This window comes from Leptosomus discolor, chromosome 5 (assembly GCF_034619465.1).
Source record: "Leptosomus discolor isolate bLepDis1 chromosome 5, bLepDis1.hap2, whole genome shotgun sequence".
Lineage (NCBI taxonomy): Eukaryota > Metazoa > Chordata > Aves > Leptosomiformes > Leptosomidae > Leptosomus > Leptosomus discolor.
Genome location: NC_141395.1, coordinates 64,958,198 through 64,983,904, shown reverse-complemented (window position 1 = coordinate 64,983,904; position 25,707 = coordinate 64,958,198). Strand labels below are relative to the sequence as shown.

General features: G+C 36.1%; 1 protein-coding gene across 3 annotated transcripts in view; it reads left to right on the top strand.

Moving 5' to 3' along the window:
* The window catches only part of CSMD3 (CUB and Sushi multiple domains 3), a 697,991-nt gene that overhangs the window by 84,018 nt on the left and 588,266 nt on the right, over positions 1 to 25,707 (top strand). For all 3 annotated transcript variants that reach the window (XM_086465685.1, XM_086465684.1, XM_086465682.1), the window contains exon 2: positions 8,538 to 8,760. In XM_086465685.1, coding sequence (XP_086321811.1) covers positions 8,538 to 8,760 — 223 coding nt within the window. The remainder of the gene's footprint in view (positions 1 to 8,537; positions 8,761 to 25,707) is intronic.

Sequence of the window (25,707 nt, the reverse complement as noted above, 5' to 3'; positions counted from 1 at the left end):
TATTCACCAATTTCACATTATATTGTTAATTAATTATTTTGCTGTGGACAACTTAATTTATTCTTCATTTTTATCCAAATTCAACTTTTTCAAGCCTTGTTATCTACTGATATCCTACAGACCCAAAGACTTGTGATTTGCAGCAAAATCTTTTCTCTGTCAACATTTAAACTATAGTAAGAAATAAACACAACAGTAATGAAAGTTTAGAAGCAACATATTGCACAGATTCAGCTAAATGATAAACTACTTCAGAAGTTTCAGTTTGACCTGCTACTGCAGTGTGTGTATCTCGCCACTGTCTTTCATGTAGTTCACATGGAAATGGCTAACTACTTACAAACACATTTTAATGAACAAAGAATTTTTTTCTAAGGTATGTTATTTGAAAATCAGTTAGGAAGTCTGTGCAAATTAAGCCTTGCTATTTCTGAAAGAACAGAAAAGCTTCAAAATGCTATTGGCAGTTCATAGTATTCTAGGAATGGTCTTCTTTCTCATTTTGACTTGTTAAGTGGTGGTTCTAAGCTAAATTTGAAAATATCCCTATTTAATTATGAAGTTAACACTTTCTCAGATCACACATTAAAAAAAAGACAATTGAAACACTGTACAAAACCTTTGGACATGTGGTTAGTTTTGCAGAAAAGGGAACAGTGAAAAGGAAATGTAAAATAAATATAACTTTTTCAACAACTGGTCTTTACAGTGGAAAATCTCTGTTCATATCTTTTCCCCAGAGTAAATTTCCCATATAATCAAACGTGAAATCTGCATGAATTCATTTTCAGCCATGCTTTTGATATGGTGTCTCTTTAAGGCTGCTGGGAAGGTTCCTGAATGAATTTCTGGTTGTATGCTGGTTACTTTCCACTTTTCAAGTGGAAGAACTGCAGGAAGAGTAGGTAGAAGAACAAAAAAGAACGCAAGGTTAGAGTACTAATGAAAGCACTTTTCACAATTAGTTCTCCTAAAATGAGGAAGTCATAGCTCAAAATGTTTATTCTTAAACATAGTAGAGGGTAGCAGGGTGACCAAATGACACTGAGACCAGAAATTCTATTATTTGAAATCCAAATTCTCTTAGAACAATCCAAACATCTTTAGTATCGATCTACAATCTCCTGAAACATAAGAAATCTGATTCCCCTGCAAGTTTGGCAGTGTTAGCATGTGTGAGGTTATTAAATAGGGCAGGCTTTCAATGCCAGAGAAGATTTTTAATTTGTTCTGTGATGAAATTCTAAATGTCCTCTATTGTTTTTATGCCTAGTTCAATTGCCCAGATGTTTGTCACATCTGAGAGATTACTCTTTTCTGGCTGCATGAGCAAGGAGGCAGTTATTTTGGAGCAGATGGTCCCTTGTCTATAAGGCATTTGAGATATTACACGAGGAACAGGAGAGAAAAATCCTTAGAAGGAAATTTAATTACATACTGGGGTTAAAAACTTAAGTGTATTTCAGCTGACTTTATTGAAACCAGACTTTCAAATGTGTCCATGGTAGCAATGCTTTTAAAATAGAAGCAGAAGTCTATTCCCTATCAAAGAGTTATGTAAAATCCAAAGTAATTAAGTGTCTAAGGGGAAGGGAAAAAACCCTGTATTTTCCTGTGAAACTGCTGATCTTCTGAATGACTTACAGGGTGATAGTTTTATGTTACATCTTCTTTAGAAAGTTCCTCAAAGACTGGTGACACTATTGAAGTTACAGCCTTTTTGTTTTCAGTTATAATCAGTTTTCTGTTGTAGAACAAGAAATACACACTTTGACAATAAATATTTATTTCAATGTATGTAACAAAAAAGTTACGGATGCTTTTGTTAAATGAGACACAGTTGTTTATTTTGTGACCTTGACATTTTAAACTTTCTGCTCCTCAGGATGGATTCCATGTGGACATGAGCAGTCCTGCTGGTTTTTAGATTTTATGTTTCTTAAAAGAAGAAACATGCTCAATGTGGACATTAGAGTGCAGAATCTTCTGTCCGTCTTCCAGGTTTCACAGATAAAACAAGTGGAAGACAACACTAAAACATTTCTGAAGCTCTTTCAGAAAAGGTGGCTGAAACACAGATAAGAAATTACTTTTTGTAGGAAAAAGAATACTTCCATAACATTCTTCAAATGCAGTGATAATTAATTTTACAGTGATAGCCTCTTTTTGGCTGGTATTCTATACCAGTTCCAGTGAGCTTGTTACAGGGTTTCTAGCCAACCCTACCAAATGATTGGAGAAGTCATTCTGGCACCTTGTTATAGCTTATGCAACGGCAAGACAATCTATTTTACACAATTATTTGCAAAGAAGTATAACTGTCTTTTCTAATAACTTTAAAATGATGCAAATCATAGATAAAGAGCGAGCCTTAAAACAAGCTTATTTTGAACACTTTATAATTGGCACAATTTCCAGTAAGTTGTGCAGAGAATACGCATTCAACTATCTTGTTTGTGGAAGTAAATGCTTTTAAGAGCAAACTGAAATGAAATGTCAATTTAGTTAAAAAATCCTGAATTGCTTGGAACTCATGAGCTGATTTTCATAGAGGCGCTACAATGGTGTTCTTACATTGTGCACTTCACAGACACAAGATTTTTGTGGGTTTTATGAGGCTTTATTAGGCACATCTGGAATTTCTCTAGACTAAAGAACACAGTGTAAATCAAGGAAATAAGCACGATATGTAAAAAAAGAACGACTGACAAAAATAGAAAGAAAAAAAAACCCAATCCACAGAGATGGACATAACCACAACAGAAGTAGTTATTATTACTCTGGGAACTTAAAATAAAAAGGAGAAAATCACATAATTAATCTGTGGGGTGATTATTTTTTTTTTAATGGTCAGGTGAAATATTAAATGTAGACTTTGCTCAGCTGGTAGAAAGATTAATGTAAAAGCTGCTATTGGAGCTGAAATAGAAGTGAGAAAGAATCTTTGAAGTACAGTGTATTGGGTTAAACAGGCATCTATATGAATACAAGATAGATATTTCTGAAACAGCAGCAGCTCTAGTGCCTTGTAGCTGGTATGGATACATACCCCACTGCAAATTACTACACAGGTGCAGTGTACTTTTGTTCTGCTGTGCTGTGGTGCATCGTTGCTGCTGGTCTATGCACTTTCCATGCCTAGCACAGGAGGAAAATAAGACTTAGGAAAAAAACAAGGGGATTAGACTGTTCTGGTAGGAATGGAGACCAGTGACCGTCCTTAGCATAAAAGTCACCAGTTCGTAACACCTGTTATGAAAGCACAGTGGAGAAAGAAATAAGCATGCAAGCTGCTGGATATTTGAAGGCAGAGAAAAAAGTGAAGAACAGGAAGGAACCAAATCCCATACATTAAAGGAAGCAATTATCTTGCATTTTTGCACTGAAGTGAAAAAAGTCAATAAAACTTTTGTTTTGGAAGTTAAGGTTAGAGAAAGGAGGCTTGTTTTATGCAGAAAATAGGCTTATTGGGAAATGGAAAAGAATAAATTAAAGAGAACTAAGACATGAGCAGAAGATATAAAAAGGTAAATTTCAGATTTCAAACCTAGTCCAAAGTAAAATACAGTTATTACATCTGATGTGATCTTCCTCTTCTCCATTTTGTAAATGGGCTCAAAGATCTTGGTGTAAGGCATGTCAGACCAATTAAAATGACAGAGAAGCTGAGATGGTTTAGAAAGAGAGATTGTGTGTATATTTTCCAAAACCAGGAAGGATTGATAGGAGGTAAAAAAGTGTTCATGAAATAGGGAAGGGTTCACACCACTGTGCAATCTGTTGCTGTAGCATTCCAATAGGTTCTCTGATGTGCTAAGAAACACATGTAAGAGTATAAAATGAAACTACAAAGCAAAAGGTTTCACAATCAGGACTATAAGTGAGAGTAAGGGAACAAGAAGAATGAACACACAGGCACCATAAAACCTAATGTGATGATAATGCAAGTCAACAGAAAGAGAATCTAGCATAACAGAAGAGAATTAGGACTACAGTCCTTCCTGATTTATGGTCATCATGAAAATTAACTTCTCTTTGCTGCCAAAAGCCAGGTGGTCAAAGATCACAAATAGAAAAAGTTGTTGCAGAAAAATGCAAACATCAGGAGAGATCAGTAAAGTCGATGGATTCTGAATGGAGGAGGACCACCATACAGGGGCAAAAGAACAATTTTGCAAATAGTTAGATTGCATAAGAAAAGTGAGATGAACATGGGTGACATGGCAAAAGAACACTTTAAAATATGATTGACTGTGCTTTAATGTGGGTGCAAGTGAAAGAGATGAAAGAAGATTGGGACATCAGAAAAGATACAGCATGTAAAGCAGCATGTGAACAACTCATCTTCCATTTTCTCAGTTTGCTTTTAAAGTAAATGACAGCGAGTATCAAATACCTCTTTAAAAGGAAATACACAAGCAACTTAGAAATGTGTGTGTTAATCAATGCAGACAGTATAATTATTTTATGGTGATGGTTACTATTAAAGATTACATTTAAACAAAGGAGAATAACAGATGATGTGCAGTACTTGGAAGGTGAGTGGTGTGTAAATATTCATTAAACAATACAATTGGATGGTCAGGAGGAAAACAAAAAGCAAAATACAATCTTATAGTGTACTAAGTGAGTATAGTTATGGGACATCCAAGGGAAAGGGGTATGGTTATGGTCTCAGTATTTCTTTCTTAGAAGGCTATGAAAGTTGAATACATAGATTAATAACATGTTACTGATGCTTACTGTAATCCCACTATGAATCAAAGGATGACTGAAATCACGAAGGGTGGAAGCATTTTCTGATTTCAAGAACTATCTATCCATGTAAAAGGAGGAGAATTAAACATCTGAATTTTAAAATCTGGCAGAAAACAATTCAACAGAAACTTCGAATCATACTAGCTATTAAGAGAGTATCATCAGTGGTGTTGTTCATCTTCACAATTCTTCAACAAATATTTTTCTTTTCTAGACTATTTTCAAGCTTTTCAAAATTCTTTATCTCATGCTTTGAATCAAACCTTCTCTTTAATGGAAAACAGTTTGCAAGTAAACTCTGTTTTGAATGCTACTTCTGAAATCTAGAGGAAAAAGATCACAGTATGTGTTACCAGATATTTCAGCATGAATTTTGCCTTGTGAAAATAAATGCCATGTTTTCAACATTTGATCAGATCAGTCAGTTAATGCATATTATTTATTTTGAATGTAACCAAGTTGGTCTGCCAAGGTGAAGAATGGATTAGAGAATGGATTAAGATATGAAAGTAGAGATTAAAGTGCATGTTTTGCAGATTCTATTGGCACGATTTTTTATTTTACATTCTAAAAGAATAGACCTGTCAAAATCAGACTTCATTGTTTGTTTTTTCCATTCTTGGAATTAAGAATGTATCTTCTGACATGTGCATAGCTGTGTTACATTTTGCTAGGAATCATTGAAAAATATCCAAATTATATCATCTTGCAGGCTACAAATAATTCTCTTTTGTTACAGTTTGGATATTGAGTAAAAGGAGTAAGTGGAACTTTTATATATCATGGAAGTTTACATTTCATATATATGTATGGATAGGAACAATTACTGGTTCCAATATGAAGCATTGCATTCCTTAATAAGTAGTCCGTTATCTCAGAAGCACTTTCTCATTGTTTTGTCTCTGTTCCTTTTTTGGAAAACATAATTTTATTTTGGTCATAGAAGACCTATTATTTGAGTTTTTCTTTATAGCTTGCATTGAATTAACAGAATAGTGCATATGTAGTTGATAGCTACCCTGACTTAGATACATTAACAGTGACACAGGGTCTTGATTATGGAGCTGTATTTTGACGTTGAGTCAAAGTTCATACCATATTTTCCACACTTGGTCTGGAGAGATGCACAGAAATTAACAGTGCGAACTATTTAATTTTCAAGTCTCTCCCTGTATTTTTTTTCTCTCTGAAGTAGGCCCCAGCAAGAGTTTTCTAGGAAAAACTAAATTGATAAATATATATGCATTTAGCTATTTAAAAAGTCTTATTTTATTCCAGTGACTATATTTGGTGGGAGGTGCTAGATTTCTATGACGAAGATCTTATGATGAGTAAATAGTTTAGTTTTGTAAAGTGGCTTGCACACAAACTGTATTCAAAAAAATTTTTAACGTGCTAAATAAAACAGCTGAGCTTAAATAATAAATAATAACACATAAAGGAGATTTAAAAATAGTTTGAGTATATGAGGGAGATGCAGAAAGACATAAATAAAACAGCTCCTAGCAATGAAGGTTACTAACAAATGAAAGTGTGTAGGCACAGATACGAGAATGAATTCTCTAAGCTAATTTGCAGTAGAAGGTAAAATTTGCTATACATGCCAGATGAGGCAAACAAAGCCCTAATTACTTTCTGAATATCTTCCATTCCCTCTCTGTCCTATATGTCTATGATCTACTGATATTTGTAGTAAAAGAGTAATAACACTTTGTAAGAGGCATCTTTTCTCACCATTGGAGATAAACATGAAAAAGCAAAGATAAAAATATTAGATGTGTCCCTTTTCTGTTGTCAAGAAAGGTTACTTTACAGTGTAGCAATACAAAGTGTAAAATATTAAGAGATTTCTGCTTAGTACTTCAGAGAAAGGGGTCTCTGCACATTTAAATGCTCAACATGAAGACAAGCTTGTGAATATGCCATAAAGAAGATGATTTAATGAGCTCAAATATATACGTGTATTTAATTAAGGAGACGGCATCTGCTTTGTTTGTTTGTAGCTTGTTATGAAATGTATACCATCTTTCTCTGAAAGAGCATGCTGAGTAGCTGAGTGCTTTGTGTTTCTCTGTTGATGAAATCCCTCCTGCTAGCAGAGGGAACTTGTTCTGAGCACATTTGGGGAAGAGAACCTTTGGGGGTGCAAAGCAGGAAAACTGATGTAATATTGATTGGATAAGAGAGCAGAAAGCCTGGAAAGGAGATGTAGACCTACAGCCAGACTGCAAAGCTAGTGGAGAGAAAAAAATATCCTAAGGACAAAGAGGAGTTAGGAACCACTGTAACTGAGCATTAGAACTGACAGCAACAGTATAGAAAAGGACACGCCACGCCAGGCCACAGTCACTTGAGGGAGATCTTTTTATAATTATTCTTGTTTTCTATTTTTTCTCAGAAAGTGGATTTTCTGTATAAAAAGAAAATTGCTTATATTTCAAGAAAATTTGGCTTTTGAATGTAGGGGCCATTTCTGACATTTGGGGATATTCATGTTACAAAGGATCTATTGGCTGATCCACTTTGCAGCTTTGACCCACTCTACTGATCTTGGCTGGGATAGAGTTAATTTTCTTCATAGCAGATCTTACGGTGTTATGTTTTGTATTTGTAACAAAAACAGTGTTGAAAACAAAAGGATGTTTTCATTATTGCTGAACAGTGCTACACAGCATCAAGGCCTTCTCTGTTTCTCATGCTGCCCCTACCAGCAAATAGGCTGTGGGTGATCAAGAAGTTGGAAGGGGACACAGCTGGGACAGCTGACCCCAACTGATCAAAGGGATATTCCATACCATATGATGTCACCCTCAGTGATAAAAGCTGAGGGAAAGAAGTAGTAAGGGAGGATGTCCAGGGTTATGGCATTTGTCTTCCTATGTAACTGGTAGGTGTGATGGAGTCCAGCTTTCCTGGAAATGGCTAAACACCTGCCTGCCAAAGTAGCAAATGAATTCCTTATTCTTTGCTTTTATGTGCACAGCTTTTGCTCTACCTGTTAAACTGTCTTTTTCTCAACCCACAAATTTTCCAACTTTTGACCTTTCCTATTCTCTCCCCCATCCCACCGGGGGAAGGGAGCAAGCAGCCGTGTGGTGCTTAGCTGCTTATTGGGGTTAAACAACAACACCCACTTAGTGTGTTCATTTTAATAGTTTATTTAGATATAGAAAAGCTTACTAAATTCTTTCTGGTTGCAAATATACAATGCAGTTATTTACATGAGGTAATATAATGAAGAACAGATGGCTATTTCACATTGAGTCTTTAAGAACACCACTTCCATAAATCAGAATTATTGGTTGAAAAAATCTTGTTCATAACAAATAGCTTTTCAGCCTCTTCCAGTCCTAAAATCTGGGAAGGAGTAGCAGGAGTTTAATAGATCTAATCTGTATCAGACCTGCACCAAAAAAGACTCATTTACTTATCTTTGTCTGTTTCTCTTCCTTTTTACAAAAGAAGGGAATTGATGCAAATACTTTGCCTCATAGGCAACCAAATTTAGTCATAGATGTTGTTTATATGTATTTATTTGCAAAGATGCTACCATATGTCTTTACATAAACAGTATGGAAAACACATTTGTTAGGTGGGTGGGGTTGTTCTGCATCAAGGGGCCAGGATTTGTATTAAAACATAGGCTTTACCTTTCTAAATGCACTACTTGCAAAGAAGTATTTTGATAATTTTTTTGAAACCATTAATTCCAATGACATATTTTATTGAAGGTTGATATAAAAATGGATTGCTAACTTTTATTTCCTTGGGTTTTTTAGGATTTATTTATACCTGTGGTGGAACTTTAAAAGGACTTAATGGCACTATAGAAAGCCCTGGCTTCCCATATGGATATCCAAATGGTGCAAACTGTACATGGGTTATAATAGCAGAAGAAAGAAACAGAATACAGATCGTCTTTCAGTCTTTTGCTCTAGAAGAAGAGTATGATTATTTGTCATTATATGATGGGCATCCTCATCCTGCAAACTTCAGGACAAGGTAAAGAATAAACATTATTGAAACAGAATTTGTATTCATATCTTAAAAATATCTGAGAAAAAAGTTAAAGCTAATATTTTAAAATGATGAAATCTTTATTTAGACTTTAAGGTGCACTTTTCCTAATTAATCATAGATGTTTTAAAATCTATATGATGTGCTTTAATTCTAGTTAAAATGTTAAAAATAATCTATCCCTCATAAAATTTGTCTCAGCAAAACATAATTAATTAAGAAGCATATAAACATGGATAAATGAATGTAAAGTGAATATGAGATTGTGGAGTTCTCAGTTTGTGTGATCTGATAGCTATGGAATTTTTGTGTTCTTTGCAACAGGAAGCTTTTGAGACAGATCAGAAAAAGATAACGTATTTAAGGTAGAAAAAAACAGGTAATTTTTTTGCAATTGTGTTTGAGTATCTTCTAACACAAACGGATTACAAGAGTGAAAAAAACACTTTGAAAAATCAAGAATGTGATGAGTCACAGAACATTTTTTATCAGTGTCTACTTCGGAGTCATGGCCCAGATGTCCACTTCTGGAAGGCTGTTGCTTGAGGGATACATAATAATTCTGCAATAGCAACAGATATATTATCCACACATTTGCTAATTATCCATATTATCATCTATCTTGACTTCTGTAAGTCAAGTTGTCATCTACCTAGACTTCTGTAAGGCCTTTGACACGGTCCCATACAACATCCTTCTTGCTAAATTGAAGAGACATGGATTTGATGGATGGACTATTCAATGGATAAGGCGTTGGCTGGATGACCACATCCAAAAAGTGGAGCTCAGGATCTTGTGTGGTAGGAATAGAATATCAAGCAGGATCACAACCCTGGACTTCAGCAGGGCCAACTTTGGCCTTTTCAAGCAATTGCTAGGGGAAATCCCATGGGACAGGGCACTGGAACGTAAAGGGGCCCAAGATAGTTGGTTTATATTCAAGGACCACTTTTTCCAAGCTCAAGATCAGAGCATCCCAGAGGGTAGGAAATCAAGAAGGGGAGCCAAGAGACCTCCATGGTTAAACAGGGAACTACTGGGAAATCCAAGTGGAAGAAGAGAGTCTATAGATCTTGGAAGGAGGAGATGGCCACATGGGAGGAGTATAAGTCTGTTGTCAGAGGATGCAGGGAGGCAACTAGGAAAGCTAAGGCCTTCTTGGAGTTAAGCCTTGCAAGGGAGGTCAAGTACAACAGAAAGGGCTTCTTCAAATACATTGCAGAGAAAACCAACACTATAGGCAATGGAGGCCCACTGTTGAATGAGGCAGGTGCCCTGGTGACAGAGGTTAGAATGAAGGCAGAATTACTGAATACCTTCTTTGCCTCTGTCTATACTGCTGGAGACTATCCTCAGGAGTTCCAGACCCCTGAGGCCCCAGAGGAAGTCATGATAAAGGAGGAGTTTGACTTGGTTGATGAGGATTAGGTTAGGGATCAATTAAGCAAGCTAGACATACATAAATCCATGGGCCCTGATGGGATGCACCCGTGGGTGCTGAGGAAACTGGCAGAAGTCATTGCTAGACCACTCTCCATCGTCTTTGGTAAGTTGCGGGGAACAGGTGAGGAGCCTGAGGACTGGAGGAAAGCAAATATCACTGCGGTCTTCAAAAAGGGCAAGAAAGAGGACCTGGGTAACTACAGACCAGTCAGCCTCACCTCCATCCCTGGAAAAGTAATGTAACAACTTATCCTCAGTGCTGTTTCTAGGCATATCAAGGATAAGAGGGTCACTAGGAGCAGTCGACATGGCTTCACCAAGGGGAAGTCTTGTTTGACCAACATGATAGCCTTTTATGAAGACATAACCAGGTGGAGAGATGATGGTACTGCAGTGAATGTGGTTTATCTTGATTTCAGTAAAGCATTTGACACCATCTACCACAGCATCCTCACAGCTAAACTGAGGAAGTGCGTTCTGGATGATCGGGTAGTGAGGTGGATTGTGAATTGGTTGAAGGAAAAAAGTCAGAGAGTTGTGGCCAATGGGACAGAGTCTAGCTGGAGGCCTGTATCTAGTCGAGTCCCTCAGGGGTTGGTACTGGGACCAATACTATTCAATATATTCATCAATGTCATGGATGAGGGAATACAGTGCACTGTCAACAAGTTTGCTGATGACACAAAACTGGGAGGAGTGCCTGACACACCAGGAGGCTGTGCTGCCATTCAGCAAGACCTGGACAGGCTGGAGAACTGGGTGGGGAGAAATTTAATGAAATACAACAAGGGCAAATGTAGAATCTTGCCTCTGGGAAAGAATAATCCCATGCACCAGAACAGGCTGGAAACTGAGCTGTTAGAGAGCAGTGTAGGGGAAAGGAACCTGGGGGTCCTGGTGGACAGCAGGATGACCATGAGCCAGCAATGTGTCCTTGTGGCCAAGAAGGCCAATGGCAGCCTGGGGTGTATTAGAAGGAGTGTGGTCAGTAGGTCGAGAGAGGTTCTCCTCCCCCTCTACTCTGCTCTGCTGAGACAGCTGGAATAGTGTGATCAGTTCTGGGCCCCTCAGCTCAAGAAGGACAGGGAACTGCTGGAAAGAGTCCAGCTGAGAGCCACAAGGATGATTGAGGGAGGTGGAACATCTTCCTTATGATGAAAGGCTGAGGGAGCTGGGTCTCTTTAGCTTGGAGAAGAGGAGACTGGGGTGTGACCTCATTAATGTTTATAAATACGTAAAGGGCGAGTGTCAGGAGGATGGAGCCGGGCTCTTCTTGGTGATCGCAAATGATAGGACAGGGCGCAACAGGTGCAAGCTGGAGCATAGGAGGTTCCACATCAACATAAGGAAAAACTTTTTCACTGTGAGGGTGGCAGAGCACTGGAACAGGCTGCCCAGAGAGGTTGTGGAGTCTCCTTCTCTGGAGACATTCAAAACCCGCCTGGACGCATTCCTGTGTGACCTACTCTAGGTGGTCCTGCTTTGGAAGGGGGGTTGGACTAGATGATCTTTCGAGGTCCCTTCCAACCCCTAACATTCTGCGATTCTGTGAGAGTTGCAGTCAACAACTTAATGTCCATATGGAGATCAGTGACAAGTGGTGTCCCTCAGGGGTCAGTATCGGTACCAATACTATTCAGTATCTTTGTTAACGACATGGATAGTGGGATTCAGTGCGCCCTCAACAAGTATGTGGATGACACCAATTTGAGTGCTACAGTTGCTTCGCTTGAGGGAAGGGATGCCATCCAGAAGGACGTTGGCAGGCTCAAGGAGAGGGCCTGTGAGAACCCTGTAAAGTTCAATGAGGTCAAGTCCAACATCATGCAGCTGGGTTGGGGCAATCCTCAGTAGCAGCACAGACTGGGAGATGAATGGACTGAGAGCAGTTTTGTGTAGAAGGACTTGGGGATATTGGTAGATGAAAAATTGGACATGAGCCAGCAATATGCACTTGCAGCCCAGAAAGCCAACCATATCCTGGGCTGCATCAAAAGAAACACAGCCAGTAGGTTGAGGCAGCTGATTCTTCCCCTCTACTCTGCTCTGGTGAGACTCCACCTGGAGTACTGCATCCAGGTCTGGGGTCTCCAGCACAAGAAAGACATGGACCTGTTAGAGAGGGTCCAAAGGAGGGCCACAATTTTATTTCTTTGTATGTCTCTGTTTCCATTTGTATTTCCCGTTCTATGAGTGTTTGTATGCAATTCTGATACCAGCTTCAGGAAAGAGGAAACCCATAACTAAAAGATTTTAAGGTTGTCTTCCACAAGAAAAACCAAGTACATGTATATTTCTTCCTTTCTGTCCACTCATCAAAAGATAAAATTTACATGGAGATTTGATGACATATAGGAGCACAAGAAGGCCCTCACTGTCAAACACTTCTATTGGTGAATCCACTCTAAATCGTAATCTCAAAGAGTATGTGAACAACATCCTGCACAAGTACAAAAGAATAAAGCCATCATTACTATTATGAGCTTATGGTCTTTATTGAGTTACACTTTTAATGAGATCCAGAAAAAACAGGTCAAGGAAGCTAGGAGGATGGCAGGAAGTGGAAAATAATATCTTGGAAAGGCAGAAATTTTTTCTTTGTATGTTTTGTTAAAGCTGCCAAGAAGGTTTATAATTACTTGTGTGACCATGTATGTTCATATCTATGTATATCAATCTGTACACATAAATATCTAGGTACCTATCTATGTATATATATGAATGTGCGCAGGATTATTTTTATATTAAACTAAACCTTCAAAGCTGGAGCTTTGGGATACATTTTTTTTTAAATATTACTATATTGAGAAGAAACTCAAGGAAGCCTGGCATGCTCAAAAGTTTTCATATTGTGTATTTAGGATGACACTATAGTGAAGAACAGGATAAGGCGAGATGTAGAAGAGAATAGAATAAGTCAGCACTTGAAGAGGAAAAGACAATTAAGCTTTTATATAGGTCTTGAAATAGACTACTTTTGCAAGACTTTTACAAAATCTTCCAAGTGTGTGGGTGCAGTAGAAAAATAGCACACATTTGTGTGAGTGGAGGATTGGATTTTAAATTAAGAAAGTGTGATAATGAAATTATGCAAACTTTACTAAGTTTTTCATGGTGACGTTTATTTTCTCAGGTTGCTGTAGGAAGTAGCAGGGTGATGCTTCCTAGAGTTTTCTTTTCACAAAAGGTTTTTACTTAAACAAGTAAAGTTTTACTGAGGTATAGTTTCTTGTAGAATCTTTCTTTCTAGCATGACAGTGGATTTTATCCTTTCATTTAGTGACATTAATGGAAGTGTATAAAGATTACACTAATAACCCTCCGCTTAATTTTGTAACAGACAAAACTGTTTTCAAGGGCCTTTCAGTACTAAAAGGGGGCCTGTAAGAAAGATGGAGGCAATCTTTTTAGCAGAGCCTGCTGTGATAGGACAAGAAGTAATGGTTTTAAACTGAAAGAGGGCAGATTTAGGCTAGATGTAAGGAAGAAATTTTTTACAATGGAGAGTGGTGAGACACTGCAACAGGTTGCCCAGAGAGGTGGTAGAAGCCCCATCCCTGGAAACATTCAAGGTCAGGCTGGTCAGGGCTCTGAGCAACCTGATCTAGCTAAAGATGTCCCTGCTCACTGCAGGGGGATTGGACTACACGAGCTTTAAAGGTCCCTTCCAACCCAAACTATTCTATGACTCTATGACTACAAAGATATATTTAACTGAACTGCTAAAGTATTGTCTCAGATAGACAACACCACTATTTCTTTTCCTACTTCAATATTTTGATACAAAGAAGTTCTGTATGACAAAAAGATTATGCAGTTAGGCTATTTGTGAAGCTCATGACCTCTGACTTCATCCTCATGCAGTTTTGTATTTTGTTTAATTGTTCTCAGAGTTGAATCTTGTTGAAATTTGCAGTCATTGACTGTCTTCAGTGAACGCCTAACAGCCTTGACTGGTTTAGATGGCACTTAAATGACAGCTAAACAGTAATAAATGGAAGAGAAACACATCAGATATGGCCATTACAGAAAGTGTACAGACAATATTACACTTTCATCTTAGTGTTACTGTATATGCTTGACTTAGCATATTTAATATGCCAAATCTCTGCCTCAAACTATCAATAGAGAAAAAAGAATAGTTTAAAGCTCTCAACCAAATGTAAAAAAAAATAGTATTTTTCCATAAATCATATTTGTAATCACTTAAAAAAAAAAAATCTGTTTGCAGAAATATAGTATTACTTGCTGTATTTGAACTAAGCTTTCAGCAAGATTTCATACTTTGGAGTCTTTCTGTGTCATGTCATAGACACTATCTATTTTTAGGGCTTTCTTGTTGCCCTCCATGTGCATCTTTGTGACTTTTGTGTACACTTTCCTTCACATTTATACATCTAGCACCCTCCTAAAATTAAAATTAAAGAAAAAAAAAAGTAAAAAAATAATCAGGATTTTGTTTCATGTGATTACTTTTAAATTGCAACTCTGTATTCACCTTATTTTGAAAGTAGCTGATACTTCTGACTGCTATTCTGAGTGAAAGTATTGCATAGAACTCCTGTTCCATCTTTTCAAAATTTCTGCCTTTCACATAATTTTTGTGTGTTACTAGATGAATTATTTCAGCCAAGCTTTTAAAAGATGCATATCTATAAAATGTTTTCAATTTTCTGAGCACCTAGCTTGAGAAACAACAGTTTTGTTTGCACTAGTGATAAGAAATCCCACTTTTAAATGAATTTAACAGAAGGTAGGATTTGAACTGATAAAACATCACAGAAATCAAATGCTTTGCAAAAGCCAGTTTGAGTCATCTGATGATACCTCTTGGGTGTTATGAAACTATTTTTTAGTGTAACTTGTAAATAATTCACTGTAGTATCTACTACATATATTAGTGTGTGGCAGAGCAGGGCTGCACTACAAGGGGCACAAGCCAGGAGCCAAGGGTGACCCGGCTCAGGTGCTCCCACCAACTGGGCACAATCCTGCAGGGGCTGAACATGGGCAGAGCAGGGAACTGGTAACAGGGTCCGTTGACAGCACCCTTCGTGCCAAGCAATGAACCAGGCCCAGGGTCCCTCCACGGAGTCCAAATGAGAGCAAAAAGTAACGGGGCCAGGGATAGAGCTAAGCTCCCCACAGAGCAGGGCTCAGGGGCTCATAGAGGAGGCAGGGACAGGGATACAGTTGTTTGGAAACTACACTTAACTTTAAATCGTGCTATTTATGGGAGTGATACGGTGCATACCTAGTCAGAAGAGACAATGGCAACCTCAGTTCTGACATTTCCTTGTAAGTATTTTACTTTGCAACTTTGATAATATTTGTTTTCTTCTTTTTTTTCTTTAAGAAATCTCTGAGCATAACATGTAATATACTATCAGTAAATACCAAAAAGTGTTTGTCTTTTTTATTTTAAGGAGTAAGGTGCCTAGCATTGAACACTACTTTAAAGAGAGATATACTCAATAATCTTCTAATTTTTTTTCTCTAGGTACCCCAACTTGCAGTGTGATATAAGACATAGCTTTAAATAATTGAATAGTAACTTTTGATGATATACCCAAACTCTGTTTACAGTTCCAAGGGAATATATTTTCCAAAATTACAAGTACCTAACCAGTTAATCGATTTGACATTTAAATATTCATCATAAAATTAACATTACATTGAAATCAACGAAACAAATTCAGATCTATTTTAAACAGAGAAAAAAATATGCATACCTGCTGCAATTGTACTGGGATAAACTGAATAATTCGATTCAGTATATTTCTGTCTTATCGTGTTAACTAAAAGAATCTTTCACACATTTATGTTCAGAAAGCAAAGTAGCCAAAATTACATATTTTCTAAAGTTAAAAATAAAATTATTTAGAAAATGACAAGTCTACCAGAATGTTCAGGTAAAAAAAATCAGAAAATTTCACTGTGTGGTCTTCAAAAGGACAGACATGGTATGGGAGTCTGGAAAGCTCCACTGTTATCAAAAAGGTATAATCATTTTGTGACAGCTATTCATTTGTTTGCATCAGTGAAAAGAAGTATGGATATGTTTACCTAAAAATCATGAGAAGTGGAGGTGTGACAAACTGGAATTTTTGAATGCTTAATAAATATATATTTTGCTTGTGTTTGAGAGCCTGCAAGACCAGCATGTATCTGTAAAGATATTTTTAAATGTCTATATGATCACTGTGTCCAAAGATTTAATTGGACGAGTTAAAAACTTTTCTCTGCTTGCTCATGGTTAATTTCCCCTTAGGAATTTTGAATGGAAGGAAGCTTTAACATTTCCAGTGTTTAAAAGGTGGGCTAAACCTCGTCTTTTCTAATTTCTTGTTTTTAAGCAAGATAAATCCTCCTTTCATCTACATTCCCTGCTGAGGCAAACAAGAATCAAATGCACAGGTTACACAATCAATGCTTCTGAGGTGCATAGGAGAAATTCACTGAAATTACTGGAGATATCCACTGACTTTTCTCTATCAATTAATTGCTTTTTCCTAAAATATCTGACTCCCTGAGTAGGCCTACATTTTTAATGTTTACTCCTCAATCACTTGAAAAGAAAAAAGTTTTCAGAAGATTAATAAATAGATCTTTAAAATTCCAGCATGCTCCTATTGTTAAATGTCACTGGGTATGCCCTCTTCACCCTAGAACTTCCAAAGGTTTGAATTTGATACTAAACAGACAGACTCATACTTTGATAATGCTACTGAAAAATACTCAAAAAAGAAATCATTATCACATAATAGAAGAATAAGCTCAAAACCAAACTTAAATAAAAATAAAATAGGTTTTTAATTCCATAGCATATTCCATATGTTATGATATTGCCCCACATAAAATGAGTGCTACTGACTATAAAATTACAATTAATTTCTTTGGTCCAACTAACTAAGAGCAGAGAAAAAACCTGGGAGTAGAAATATGAAAAATTACAATGAATCCTTAATATTAATTCATGTTAAAAATTGTTAGAGTTGCAGGTAGGTGAATTGGCTGCTTACTTGGCCTTGGGCTGAGGTGATGCTAACTGAAAACGGCATGGAAAACTACCAGACATGCCAGGATAAGAAGCCAAACTGGCTGCTCTGACCATGTTGAAGCTGATTCAGTGGTCTGGAGGACCACAGTAGGAGCAGGATGAGTGCTTTCCCCAGCTGGTAAAGGAACAACCACACGGATGAGTTGCTGTTACCCCTGGTCAATAGCATTGTCAGATACCTGTCTCTCCGTCATAAATACGCCAGGTATCACCAACAACATAATCAAACATTGTGTTTTCACTCAAAACAAGTCACAAATTTAAGGTATGTTTTCTCTGAACTATTTGCATTCTTTTGATTTTACAGTGTTGAAATGGTAGCATCATCCATCTTCTTTTCTACACCTAAAATTTTATTGAAAAATGTTCAGGATATGGGATAAATAAAACAAAGCAAAACAAACAATAAAAAGACCCCATAGTAAAATCAAGGATACTTTACTAATTTTATTTTCTTACTTAAAAAATAAATAACACTAAGTAAAATACTAACAATTCCAGTTTTAAAAGGGGAAAAAAACATATTTCTGGAAGACAAGACTTTGCCCATAAAACTTTCTGGTTTTAAAGTGGAAGAATTATAATTTACATCCTCCTTGTGCTAAATTGGCAAAATTATCTTACATAAATTTTAGAAGAAGGAAGGCTAGCAAAAGAATGAATGTTGGAAATAGCAGAAACTTCTAGTGCCCTCATTTAATCCCTCTGTTTGTTTTTCCATTTCTTATTCTAACTATGACGAATATGTGTTTCTCCTTTTGACAAATAGAAGTCTGGGTCAAACGGGTAGCAGTTAGGCTATGTTGCTAACGTTATGCAACCTCCAGCTTGTTACATGTCATCTAATGCCACCCTAGTAGCTACAGTAATTTTTTTCTTCTGACTTTGTCTCTTTCCTTCTTCTGGTCCTTAGAACTTCAACCTTAATTCTTTGTGGAGATTTATATCTACCTTATATCCTTCGCTATATCCCAGGCAAACTCATTACTTTACTTTTCTCAGGAATCTATTACGCTATTATTTGGTAGCAAGTGCTCCAATATTTCTCACATTAACTCTCATCGAAACTAGAAGACAAAAAAAGACCCATATTTTTTCCTTGCTTTTGCCTCCTTCTTCCTCCACTTCTGCTATGTCAGGGTTTCCACTTACAGAATTTCCCGACTTTAAGACTTGTTTTACTTGCTCTTTCTTTTCCCATTTCCTTTTTCTTTAGGTGATCTGCAATGCTAGAAGACATAGACAGGTTTCCCAGAACTAGTGTCAATGTCTTATCTGGGCAAAATGCCACGATGGTGTGTTGATTCTTTCTGAATCCAAGCTTTGTTTTTATGTAGCTCAATTTTACTTCATGTATGCGTATGCTTTTCTTCTTTGTAAGTTCTTTCCTATATGTACAATGTCTCTTTTACTTAAACCACACGAAGGTCCTTTCTGAGTATTGTTACCATTTGGCTCATATTATTGCCATTTCAAATCCTGTTAAGAGGATTAAGAGTTATCTTCCAAGTTAGTTCTGTATCTTCCATCTACTATCATAACAGTTGCTAAAGTTAGCAGTCTCAGTACTAATAAAATACAGTAAAAAACCTGGTAACTCTGTGAGGTTCTAGATTAAATCTGACAGAGACAAAATCTCTTTGACTATTTGGTTATTAAACCTTTAAGATATGTCAGAGTGCAATATTTGCAGTCATTCAGGTCTTCATTCCCAACTAACTTTGACAACTGGAAACACACAAAGCTTCCTTTTTTACTCTCTTGTTTAATTCTTTTTGGACAACGATGTAGACTAAGAATTGTTGATAGGAAGGCAATGGACCATTTAATGAACCTCAAAAAGTTTCCATCGCCACTGGGGGCGACCATAGCTCTTTAAGTTTTTTCCACTCAGACTGTTTATTATGCCTTAAGCACATGTGCTTTTCTTCTCTTGTCACTGGCTGTTCACTTTCTGTCCAAACTGGCAGCCATAGCTGAAACTGTGAGCTGATTACAATCAAATTAAGGATTCAGCACTTTGGAAACACCTTCAAACCGCTGATCACCAAGCCATTGATTTTTCTTTCAGCTGATGCACAGTTCTCTAGCTTTCTCCACTATTTGCAAGGAAAGAAAAGGAAGGAATTTCACTGGAGAGTTAAGGGACCAGTGAACAAAGCTAAATGGAATGACACTCTCCCCTTAAAAGAAAGTGAAAATAAAAAGGTATAAGTGCTAGTCAAAAACCAATGAAGAGATAAAGAAACAGAAGGAAAAAAGAACAAAGACCAATGCAGACTGAAGGAGAGAACAATGGCAATTAAAAAAAAAAAATAAAAATAAAGGCACAATGAACCAGCAATCAAAGCAGAAAATGATGAGACAGATAACAGAATTGAATGAATCTAAACAAGAAAATTTCCACTGCGTGAACAAAAAACTAAATCTGTCAAAGGTGTAAACAAAAGATACACAGAATGTTGAAAATGACCAAACATGGGTAGGTAAACACAGCAATAAATACAGCAAAGCTTCTAGACAAGAGAAGCAAAGATAAGTGAAAAAAAATGTAGCAGAATGTAACGATAAATAGATACTGAGCTATGGGTTCTGAGCAGGCAAGACATTTAAAAGCCCATTTCCTTTTTTCAATCTGAAAAGTTTGATTTATGAAGAAAATACAATGAAACAATAAAATGCTTAGCATTGTGATTATACATGCAAAGCTGAAAGAACAGTAGCTCACATCAATTGTTCTATATTCTTGGGAATTTTTGATATGATGTTAAATTTCTAGATACCTATTGAGAATGAAAGGTAGAAAATTAAAATTAATAAAAGAAAGTGCTTGCTCAGGCAAGGTGTGACTGGTCTTTTGCACTTATGCGCACATTATTGTGAAAAAGCCAAGATTTTAGCAGGTTAGGAAAAAAAGATTAGACATTCATTTAGTCGGCAAGGTAGTCTGAAATTAAATGGTAAGGATATAAACAAAAACCAAATCATCCAAACAGAAAAATTTGGTCATTATTTGAAGGTGAGGGTAACTTCCTGCTAATGGACCTTAGGAAGAGACTTTCCCATTGTCAGCCTTCGATGGGAGATCTTTCTCTGAAATAACTGGGGTGGCCAGTTTGGCTACTTTGAAGTAGCTGATGGATGTTGAACTAGCTTGTTTACCTGATTTCCCATGTGATACAAAAAAACCCCTCTTTTACAGCCTCTGAGAAGTGTTACCTTCTTTGGAAAAGCTGGTAACTAGTGTTATACAGATAAAGAGTGCATAAACCAGTTTTATGGGGACATGAGTGTTGTCATCTCACCAGCTATGCTAAATATTAGTTATTAATTTTTCTTTGCATTGCTAAATTGTTTTATGGGATTTGAAACAGTCTAGGAAGTAAATTTGATTTTTGTTGTGGACACTACTTATATATGACACACATATACGACATCATATCACAGCATGCCAGCACACACTTTCTGTGGCCATTACTCTTCTACCAATGTTTCAGATATAAAAGGGGGAAGAATGATAGTTCACAATAATAATCCTGTCCCTGAAAGTTATAGTCGATGGGAAAGACTCGTTTTGTTGCAGAGGTGTCTTAACAGTTACATGCTTACATGGCAGAAAGGTAACTCAAACTGGTTGTTAAATTCACCTTGTATTGTTGCAGTTGACAATATCAATAAACATACCTCATAAAGTTGATAACTGAAGTTATCTAGACCAACCACATATTACCACTAAACTAGGCACTGAATGTTTAGTTCCTACATGAATAGACTATTTCTATTGGTTTTGAAGAAAGGCACGATCATTCTATTTTAACTGATATGTCTGCAGAAAGCCAAAAGAAACATGAATGTTTGTACAAATATACATGTATGTGTGTGTGTTTACATATACACTTACACCATTCTAATAATGTTTAGGCATAAGGCTTGAGCTGGAAAACTTTTCTCTCTATCCTCTAATATTTGTCTTAAATTGTGAATGTGACAGCTTATTACTGAAAAGGGGATCTTATAGATTACATTGCATCTCACAGTTTGAAGTGAATATTTTATCATCCAAATTATTTATGTAAATATAAAACATATATTTTATTTTACCTAAGTATAAGTTAATGTCAACAGTATACTAGAAATTCCTGAATCTGCTGACATGGAAGAGAGCTTTTCGCAAAAAAACCAAATCCAACAAAAAACCCCCAAAGATTCTTTCTAAGTGTTAGTAATATCAAAAAAGTTATCTCCAAATCTGCTATGAGTTCTTCTGCAGTTAGTGCAGGTCTTCAGGACCTAAATGTAGCAACACAGATAGTTATGCAAAAATGTCTTTTTCATTAGAATTTACAAATTGAGTCATGAATTTATACAATTTTCTTATATGGTCTTGACCAAATTACATGACTCTAATGTGCTTCCAGTTTTGTACTGTAAAACACATATACTACACATGTACTTTTCAAGGTGTATAGGAAACTTAGCTTGATAATACCTATCAGCTGCCCTGGCTGACTCAAAACTGCTAACAGCCTGCCTAGCATGGCTGGGCTGTGATTCTGTCCCAGCCAAACCAGGATATTGCCAAATGGAACTCTATGTTCACAAAAGTGGCAAAGTCCTGAGTGAAAACAGCTGTATTTCTAGAGTATTTCTGTACTGCAAATGTGCATATACTAGTAGTATTTAAGTTTAATTTAGAAAGTAGCTGTTGGTAAATTGCAAAATAATTTGTACAGTTTGAAGGCAACATTAAAGGACACATTTTTCAAATTGTAACCACTGACACAAGTTTTCTTGCATGGTAAAATCTGGAATTAAGTCAAAGTATATTTTTTTTTAAATTTGAAACAAAATCATTTCTTAGGTTACTGCCTTCATAAGAAGTATGTAGTATGGTACTTGACAATCCAACTCTGTAAATAAAACTTGGATGAAAAAGTCACAGTGTGGGAGGACATTTATGAAATAAGGGACATGTGAACAATCCAGCCTCTCCAGAGAATCTGAGCTGGGCCGTACCGGAACTGCTGAAAGCATAAACAACTTCCGGTGCAGGGGGCATGGACATCTTGCAGGTGCAGGAGAAGAGACAGACGCAGGAGAAGAGACAGCCGCCATTAATGACGCAGTTTTAATTCCTGAAGAAGATGGGTGACTTGAACATGACTCGCAATGTGGCCAATCGGGTTGGACTATGGGCTGTTATTTGCGATGAAGCCAATCAGTATTTATTGGGTGTGGTCGAGGGTTATAAATTACACTGGAAACACGGAAATAAAGGTTCACTTGTTAGATCACATTGATCGTGTCAGTGTCCTCACGCAGCTCCCGCATCACAGTAAGATACTAATCTAGTTAATTACCTCTCATAGCCATTTGTTTATTAATAATTGCAAAAATATTCTTTCCCTAGTCCCAGTGCCATTGTAAACATGTTATAGCAGACCAAGTGAAAATGAATGATGGGTGTCATAGTTTCTATTAAATTTTTATTTCCTCCATCATTTCAAGTGATTACAGGAAGCGAAAGTATATTTAAATACAGAATTTAAAAAAATGTTAAAAATTTACGATCATCACAAAGTCTTCTACGTCAAGCAAAAAAATAGAAAAACCATATAAACCCCTGGCCAAATACAGAAATCAGAGGTATGAAAACTAATACTATTCATTATGTAAACAAGTTCAAGTAAGTTATTTTCCAAATTAAATGCTATAAAAAGTGTTATAAAAAGGTACTATATTTCCACATATAAATATTACGTACGTGTCTCAGCGGGTGTATTATAAATTCTGTAATTATGGTTACAGGTAGGACAAAAAATTAAAACTGAGATATCTCTCTTTTTTAAAGTGGAAAACAATGGATTTTACTAGGTTTTCAGATGAAAAATAAGCTCATTTTACCTTCCTCTTTTCACAATAATTTTCACTATCAATCTATTGTTTATAATTTATCTCTTATTCCATCCCATTCCATTCCACATTCCTTAGTACAATTGTTTTATCTGTCTCTGTCCTACCTTTCTAAACCCACTCAATTAATTAATCCTCTCATAATTTTTATTTTTTGACTTTATCATTTCCTATTTGTAGTTACTATCTGTGAAATTACCACTTTTGAAGATCTTTTTTTTTAAGATCTTACAGTGGCCTTAACTAAAATTACAAAAAGCCCTTAACTAAAAAATCTGGATGAGTTTCTTTGTTTGTAGCATTTGCACCTGTTTTCAGCTTTGGCTATATTGAGCCTTGGAGTTACTTTTGACATGACTGTTCAGTTTTATGTGGAGGATTTAAAAACTTCTCCATCCCTGTTTTGGGTGAAGTCAGTTTAATCTTTCTTGATGGTTGTCTAGGGTAATTAAATCTGCTTTTTTCTCAGAGTATTATTGGACACCGTTTTCTTGTTTAGAACCACTTTAGGTTGTTGATCTACATGCTGTAATACCAGGTTTCATTATTATGCTAATATGATCCAGACTTATATGGCAGTGGTTCTTAACACTGATTTATGCGGTGCAGCTGTAAAGGAGTTTTTTAATTGATATTAAGCCACGAAGCAGACATTTCAAAAACAGAGGAGTTACTGTTTTTTCAAAATAATTACAACCCTCAACACAAACAATTTTTTTTATTGTGCTTTTTGTGTGTTGGTTTGTTTGGTTTTTTTTAGTAAAAAATGTGTTTACTTAAACAAAGTACTTTTTCAGATCAGTATTTAGAGTAGTAGTCAGTTATTCCTGGTACTGAATTCAAGGGTAAAATTTCAAGAAAAATAAAGAGTAGAACCAACCTTCAATGTTTGCTGTGTATGCCGTTAAATGGATTGTTTCCTAAGAAAAATGTTGTATTGATTTCACACTTTGCAGTATGTGTCTTAGTGGTTTGAAAAAGTTATATTTAGATTTTTATAAAACATATACCTAAACAATGCAGGGACAATGAAATATGTTTGAAGGTTCCTGCATAGTCTTTTTGTTTGACTGTCTTTATCAGTTAGAGCAGTAAAAAGTAGCAACTGTAACGGCTTATGTTGGTATGAAATGTGGGTAGCTCACTGTGAGATATCCTGTTTGCAGTAATGATTATTTCCCTTTACACTCTTGTTTACTCCACTATCTGATTCTGTTACTGTTTGTCAATCAAAATTACTTGTATACGGAATTAAGATAGCACAACCTAACCTATTCTTTGATCTTACAAAACAGATTAGGTAAATGGACTCATATTTCTATTATACATTTATTTTTATTTAAAGGTAACTCTATTTATCAAAAGGTACATGCTAGATGTAGACCTGGCAGACCTGTAACTATTTACAGATGTGCACTTTATACATGCATAGCTATTATTCTGTCACAAATACAAACAGCTGCATTTTCTTACCTGTTTTCAGCAAAAGTAACAGAAGTTTTGAAAATGTCTTTCCCGAAACAATGGTCGTAGTACAAGCATTAAGATAAGTTTATCTGTTTGCTAAAATAGTGGATTCTCAGTACATAATCAAAAAGACCTTGTAATTTTGGACTTTTCTTAGTAATGTTTAGTAAAATTGTTACTTTGTAAGGAAAAGTAATATATTTTGAAATCACTGTCTCAAAAGCGGAGCAGTACAGATACACAGCAGTGTGTTCTTAAAACTGTAAATGTAATTATTTGGTCCTTGCTGCAATAATAGTTCTAATTATTCCTTAATATTTAAAAATATTAGAAAAACATTATAATTTTTTTACAAATAGTACAATACTACATGCTTTCATGTGTAGCAGAATGACGTGCAGCAAACTACATTGTCAAGGCATACAGAAAAAAGAGAAGAATATTCTAGTTGTGCATTTATTGTTGTCATCTGTAGGCTGCCTTCTGTTCATACCCTGATGAGCTTTGGAATGCTTATCTATGTTTATTATAACTATTAGGGGAAAAAGGTACCCTTGAAACTGAAGAGCTCTGTACCTTCGCATGCTAACTAGTCTTTGTCAGTGGTCCTTTTTGTGGTCCGTGTGTGAAAAACCAAGTAAAAACTTAGTTTTCAATTACTGGACAAATGTAGAACCTGTTTATTTTAATAGGAATATTCTGGCTTGTAGAGGAACTGAAGGTGTGATTCAGATTGGTGGGAAGATGCTGATTGGTTACAATGGGCTTCATATTAAATCCACTGCCCAATGGGCACTAAGAATCCCTAGTGTAGGGGTGATAAATGTGTATAAAAAGTGGTGATGGGAATGATACACTTATTTTTTAATTAATTTTACATCTTTGTTAATTTTGGAAAGATTTCTCCTTTGTTAGAACAGTTATGGGAAGATTTCCCTTAAAGAGGTTAGAATAAAGCAGCTGACACCCTTTTGTTATCTTACACTGGATTTAAAATGTTTCGCTATCTTTCACGTAACAAACAATTCCTCTCATAATTGTTATTCTTT